At 40.9% G+C, this 6865-nt stretch overlaps 1 protein-coding gene across 1 annotated transcript; it reads left to right on the top strand.

Annotated features, from left to right (window-relative positions):
- Positions 1-2688: 2688 nt before the first annotated feature.
- Positions 2689-6646, top strand: LOC119962914 (pancreas/duodenum homeobox protein 1-like). The gene is made up of 2 exons (XM_038791184.1): positions 2689-3077; positions 5887-6646. Exons 1-2 carry the CDS (start codon positions 2738-2740, stop codon positions 6264-6266), a joined length of 720 nt encoding a protein of 239 aa, XP_038647112.1. The 5' UTR covers positions 2689-2737; the 3' UTR covers positions 6267-6646.
- Positions 6647-6865: the final 219 nt, after the last annotated feature.

The raw sequence follows: 6865 nt of genomic DNA, 5'->3' as shown, positions 1-6865 counted from the left end.
ACAATGCACATCTTAATCTACAATGGTCTCATTAACACAAAGTCCCTTTTAAGCACACATGATGACTATAGGCAAATACACTTTCCAATCTGAACCCCATGTTAGTGTCTGTGGATTTCCCCTCAGAATCCTGCCAGATGATGGTCACATGCGAGTTTCCAAACTTCACTCCCAAAAAACACACTTTAAAATCGTCTCTCAAAATAATGGTTTCCCTTCGCGGTTTGCATTCTGAAATACAGACCAAATTTTCCAAATGGCACTTTTAAACAAAGTTTCCACTCCAGTTTTAACATGGAACCCAGTCCTGGAATTTACACCAAACCCTTTAGGATTTATTTGTCTTAACTGCTTTGCAAACTGCTCATTCCCAGACTCTTGATTCCCAGACTATATTAAAATAGCATCAGGTGTTTGACTTAACCTTTGATGGTTGCTGTCCCAATTTAAACCTGGCTACTGAAATTGTCTCTTTAGCTCAGAACACTTTGTTTACTCTTTATTGAATTCTTCTGACCAATACCGTGGTCTCTGTTCACTTAACTTCAGATTTCTCAAATGCTTCTCTTCATTTCTCCAGTTTCTTTAACAAGCTGTAATTTAGATTTTAGGCATTGGTTTTCTTTTTTTAAAATAATAATCTTTGTTAGTGTCACAAATAGGCTTACATTAACACTGCAATTACTTTATTGTGAAAATGCCCCAGTCGCCACACTCCGGCACCTGTTTGGATACACTAAGGGAGAATTTAAAATGTCCAATTCACCTAACAGCACATTTCTTGGGACTTGCGGGAGGAAACCGGAGTACCTGGAGGAAACGTATACAGACATGGAGAGAACGGGCAGACTCTGCACAGACAGTGAGCTATGTGGGAATCGAACCTGAGACCCTGGCACTGTGAATCAACAGTACTAACCACTGTGCTGCCATGCTGCTACCTTTTGTTTTCTTAACCATATCTCCATAGTTTGGCTTTTCTTCTGACAAAGCTGAGAGAGATGTTCCTTCTCTCACCTTCTAAACCAACTGCGTCTGGCAGAGCTGTCATAGTTGCCTACTCTCTCACTATCTATCACCAACCGCGAACACATTAGCTAAACTAAAACTGCAAAGCTTCTCTACCTTACAAGGCCCCAGTTGCTAAGCAACCATTGTTGGTTTATTTATTCTTCACAATATAGCCCTCTCTAAGCACAATAGAAACACAGTTGGAACTTTTTCCAGCATGAATCTAACTATATGTTTTACCCTTCCAGACACAGAAACATAAAATTAAAAATACTTAAAGCCTTACCTTATTTCAAATGTTCACCAAAACACATATACATCCTTTAAAATTACCTTTGTTTTCCTAACACCTGCTGCAAATCAACAACTAGCACAAGACTAATGTTGCAAAACTGATCTAGTTGCTCTTCTTGTTTGTAGCTACTCCGCCTGGGAAATCTAAATCTACCAGCAGCAGTTGAACTTACTTGCCTCCTTGAAATCAATGCAAAACCTGGGGAAAAATTACCTTGTCTTACACACACTTTACCCATTTATTTTGCAACAGCAGTTTTGAAGCATTCTTCTATTTGAATGATTCTTTGTCTTTTACTGAAGACCTGGAGCCCTCAATTTTAACATCTAAGTACAAAATCGATGGCGCCTTTTCAATTATTAAAAAAAAGTATAGGGGCAGCAGGTGGCACAGTGGTTAGCACTGCTGCCTATGGCAATGAGGACCCAGGTTCGACTCCAGGCCCTGGGTCACTGTCCATTTGGAGTTTGCCCATTTTCTCCATGTTTGCATCGGTTTCACACCACAACCCAAAGATTTGCAGGGTAGGTGGATTGGCCACTCTAAATTGCCCCTTAATTGGAAAAGAAAATTGGTACTCTAATTTTTTTTTAAAGGCTCAGGGCGTGATGGACGATCAGGCGCAATAAAGTACCAAATTAGATTTAATTCTAATGTTTATAATGCCAACCATGAAGAAAGATTGGAATTGATTCATTTCAACTAAATGGAGTTTTGTGTTGAATATTGAGTGATTTACGACCACGCCTACTCAGGGTAAAAGTTCTGCATATGAGCTTTGCTCAAACATTCGATAGCCCTATTTTGATTGTAAAGAAACTTGGCACCCCTCCCCGCACAGATATTTGTGACTGTGTATGGATACTATGCGACTACATTCTACTCCATCTGGAAGACCATTTGTAGCTGATTTTAACATCATTTCATACTTAATTGCTATCCACACACACACGCACATATACGTCCCAATCATCAGTCATTTTATCAAAGTACATTTACATTTGTATTGCTTCTGACTTGTTTTTAAGTAATCAAGCAATCAATAAGTTAGTCCATAGTTCATAGAAAAAGAGTCATTACATTTCCACCCCCCTTTTTTGCGTAATGAAGTCTGGTGTACTTTCCAGCCTGTGATCACAATTTATTTTTCTATGTTTGGGGTGTTTTGATATAATCAATCGAATAAATGTGAACGCTTTAAGATTACATTTCTGGCACTGCACACTCTCAGTCTTTTACAGGCGTTGGAAGATTTTTTTTATTTTTAAGAAAGCAAAACGCCTATTTGCTGTCTACCAATGGGCGACTTAAAGATAATCACGTGACAAAGTAACAGGTGAGGAGTTTCAGATCAGGTGTCACTTTTCATTCCATGTGTAACTGGGATTTCAAGGTTTCTAGTAGCACTGATTTGACACAGGATCCTCGTTGATGCTAGATACCATTTCAGCTATGGACGGAGCGGTGGACTACCTTGAGAATGCGTGCCAGTATCAGAGGGCAGAGTACGCTCAGAACCCACCCGCCTGTGTCTACGCCAGGACTCCGCAGCCTTCTCTGCTCAGATCGTGCTTCGGCGATTTGAACGAGCAGAATGTGACGGATTTCACTGGCTACGACACTGCTCCAGACCCCAAGTGCAACTACATTTCCCAGCTCAACGACTTCAACACCGGGCGTGGGGATAACGTACAGCCCCAGGGCCGCTACCCGTTCCCTTGGATGAAGAACACAAAATCACACGCTTACTCTTGGAGAGATCAGTGGGAAGGTACGCTCACAAGCTAATCGATGAGTACATTTAGCCTTTGCTTGAGTTTTAATGATAACGAACTGGAATGAGCAAACTTGTAATAGCCCTTATCCAGCACATTTCGGATGTAATACGATATTGACCATCCAACTAAATCTATATCTACATTTAAAAACATAGTGTGTTCGTGGACAAGTACCCCATACATAAATACCAGCGCACACATAATGTACACGTTAATACCGACCCAGATCACATTTTACATTGAGAGTGTAATAGAAAATTAATTCAAAACATAGGGCAATTACAAATCAATGAAACGTTTCCTTGCATTTGCCCTTATTATTAATACCAAAATTAATTCACGATCCGAAACAACTGGAGTCGAATTACAGCGACATCACACGCCTTAGCCACTCGCCTCCCACCAACCGAGCAATTCGCTGCCTACATATTTGAGTTGCTTACCTTGTTGAGTTTGATGGTTGTTGTGCAGGTGGGATTAAGGGAGACATGAGGGGGAGGGAGGGGGGGGGGGGGAGAATGGATTGGGCTGGAATATTGCCACAGCTGTACCTTCATTGAGTGTTCACTCCCACCCCGCAGCTCCCTCCCGATTACAATGGACAGAATCCACACACAGCGTTGACAATTGTTTTGGGTCCCTGGGACCGAGGAGTGAGGAGAGGGCCCGAAGGCCCTCCCAGAATTTCTCATCCGTGTTTTGGCCGATTCTCTTGGTATTAAATTCACTAATGGAAGCATTTCCAACAAGTATTCCCCGGCGTTCGGATGTGTAGTTAGTTCTTCGTTGCAATTGTAGGAATGTCCGGCATATCTGGGCCTATCATGTGCTAATATTGAGTGGATAATAAAGCATACGAACACCTTTACAGTAAGAATGCCATATCAAAAATGTGCAGGAAAGATGAGAAAGGGTTCGACTTATTGTGTAAGAGTATAATAGAGGTGTGCTGGCAAAGAAATTCTTAAACGTTTATCAGCACATCTGTGTATGGACAGAAGAAAGGGCGAATGAGATTGAGACTGACAATACTAACTAGATACAGAGCCACATTGAACTGGAATGTGCACAGTGTCTGTGTTCTGTCCATGCTGATTTACCTGGCAGACGATTAGACAAAGTGTTGTGGTGATATATTTTCTTCAGATTTCATACTATAGCCATAGTCAATATCATAACATTTCTACGAATTAACTTTCGAATTTAAATCTTAGAGCATCAGATTTTTACAAATTAATATATGACCGAATTCTCTTGCTTCCGTTTCCTTCAGAAATTAGGGCGTTTGAGATTGGAGGTTGTTCCATTATTATCTTATTGCCTAGCAGATTAATTTTGTAATAAATACGAGAGAAAATTACCGGCTGCATCTCGCCAAGAAAGATCATTACAGTACCAAGTGTAAGAAATACAGATGGAACATCAATTGCCCCTTAATCTGCGTTCGGAATAACCCCAGCAGTTTTCAGCACACCGCCACACCGCACACACATGCCGAACAGCCAAAGAAGCGCTTCTGTGCAAATGTGCAATCTGAATTACAAGGCCCCAACATATACACTTATGGAAGGCGAGATTCACTAAATTGAGCTTGATAGTTCAGAATGAAAGGAAATTATTTCACCGGCACACCGGAATGTAACCGAGGAGAGAATGTGGCTCATTACAGAGAAAAGACCTGTTCAGTCCAAAGCATTTCAGCCGCCATTAATATTCAGAAGTTAATGGTACATCAACCAGTAAATTTAATATTTGACCAGATTACATGCTAGGATCGGATAAAATCCTGTATTAATTTCGTAATTGAATTATGCACAAGGTTTTTAAAAAAGTGTTTATGATGAAAGATACCAGGCCATGTTCACTCCAACCACTTGTAGATTGTTAACCTTTTCCTCTGTATTCCTCAATTGTAAATTCTGATTTTGGACTTTATTAACCTAAGATATTACGGGCGGTATTTAGAGTTTAATGAGACACATGGGGCACACAATTCTTTAAGAAGTTCACGGGGACCCGGGAGTTTCAGCGAATTGCCGATAATGTTTGTACACAAAACCCCCCTCAAATTAAGGGGCAGCACGATGGCGCAGTGGGTTAGCTCAGCTGTCTCACGGCGCCGAGGTCCCAGGTTCGATCCCGGCTCTGGGTCACTGTCCGTGAGCAGTTTGTACATTCTCCTCGTGGGTTTCACCCCCACAACACAAAATTGTGCAGGATAGGTGAATTGGCCACGGTAAATTGCCCCTTAATTGGAAAAAAATGAATCGGTACTCGAAATTTGTAAAAAGAAACCCTCAAATTCTACATATTCCTCCATAAACTAAAAGGGGAGGGATGTACTTCAGTAGATTTGCTTTACACCTTCGCAAATCACCAACAATATAGAGAAGAAATGACCTTAGAAAGAAATAGGCCGTCTCGGGAACATTAGAATATGTATCTTTTTTAAAAAACCGAATTATTGGTGATACTTCATGTCTATCTTTATCCTGTACTTTTGTAATGATGTGAAATTTCTTCCTAACTCTACTTGGGCCACATTCCCACACTGAAGGTTAACCCATCACGCCTGCTTAACAAACTCTTGTTGCTGTAACATTCAAGAACATTTTAAACAGGAACGGCCGATATGAAATAAACCTTTCAAAATGCAACTTTTTCGATTTCACTAAAGGCCCTCAGATCCTGACATGTGGGGACTTGAAAGCACAAACTCCTCTCTCAGCTCATTTCATTAGATTGTGTGATATTTGCCAGTAATAACCAAGTAAAGATCACGGATCTGGTGTTTTCTGGTAGGAAACAACTTTACGATGGACGTCGATGAAGGCAAACGGACCAGGACGGCCTATACCAGAGGCCAGCTGCTGGAACTGGAGAAGGAGTTCCATTTTAACAAGTACATCTCCAGGCCGAGGCGCATTGAGCTGGCAGCAATGCTGACCCTTACCGAGAGGCACATCAAAATCTGGTTCCAAAACAGGAGGATGAAATGGAAGAAGGAGGAAGCGAAAAGACAGACCAAGACAAATTGCAGCAAACCCGAAGCGGCGCTGGGCGACAAGTGCTCGGGAGAAGCTACGGTAGGGAGTCACTCTGGGGCTGCTTTCAAAAACACGGACAGTGATTTCTCTGTTACTGAAATCAACAACGATATTGGACTTCTACTAACTTCATAGAATGCAAACTTAGCACGTTCCCTTAGAAGTATGTCAATTACTGATTTTTTAAAAAGAATTATTTCTCAGGATGTGGGTGTCGCTGGCTAGGCCAAGATTTGTTGTCCATCTCTAATTGCCACCGAGAAGGTGCTGTCACGCTAGTAAATGTTATAGCATATTTAATAATCTATGGAACAAACCCGCATACATTTTCACTTAAATATTTAATATATTTTACAAAAGACAATAATCGTTGACTCCAGAATGCGATTTATTTAAATATTTGACAGTAGAGATTATTTCTGCCTGTTCACTCACCAGGACAGCCCCCTCTAACCCACACACCAGAAGCAATACTAATATATGTATATAATCAGGAATAAAGTGTTAATCACTCCTGGATCTTGCATTTTATTTTCTCCTGGATGAACATTATGCTCAAACAAATAAAAGGACAAAAATTGAATTTTCGCATCGCTTTTGAACACAAGAGTGACCAGAATCGGGTTACAGTAGCTAAACGAGTGGTATTCAAATGAAACCTTAAGTGCAGTCAGCAAGCAGACAGCTGGCGAGTAGAAATTACCACAACGTTTGTCGATTTGGATTGAAATCTA

Source organism: Scyliorhinus canicula, chromosome 3 (genome assembly GCF_902713615.1).
Source record: "Scyliorhinus canicula chromosome 3, sScyCan1.1, whole genome shotgun sequence".
NCBI lineage: Eukaryota > Metazoa > Chordata > Chondrichthyes > Carcharhiniformes > Scyliorhinidae > Scyliorhinus > Scyliorhinus canicula.
This window is presented reverse-complemented; position numbering and strand designations above follow the sequence as displayed.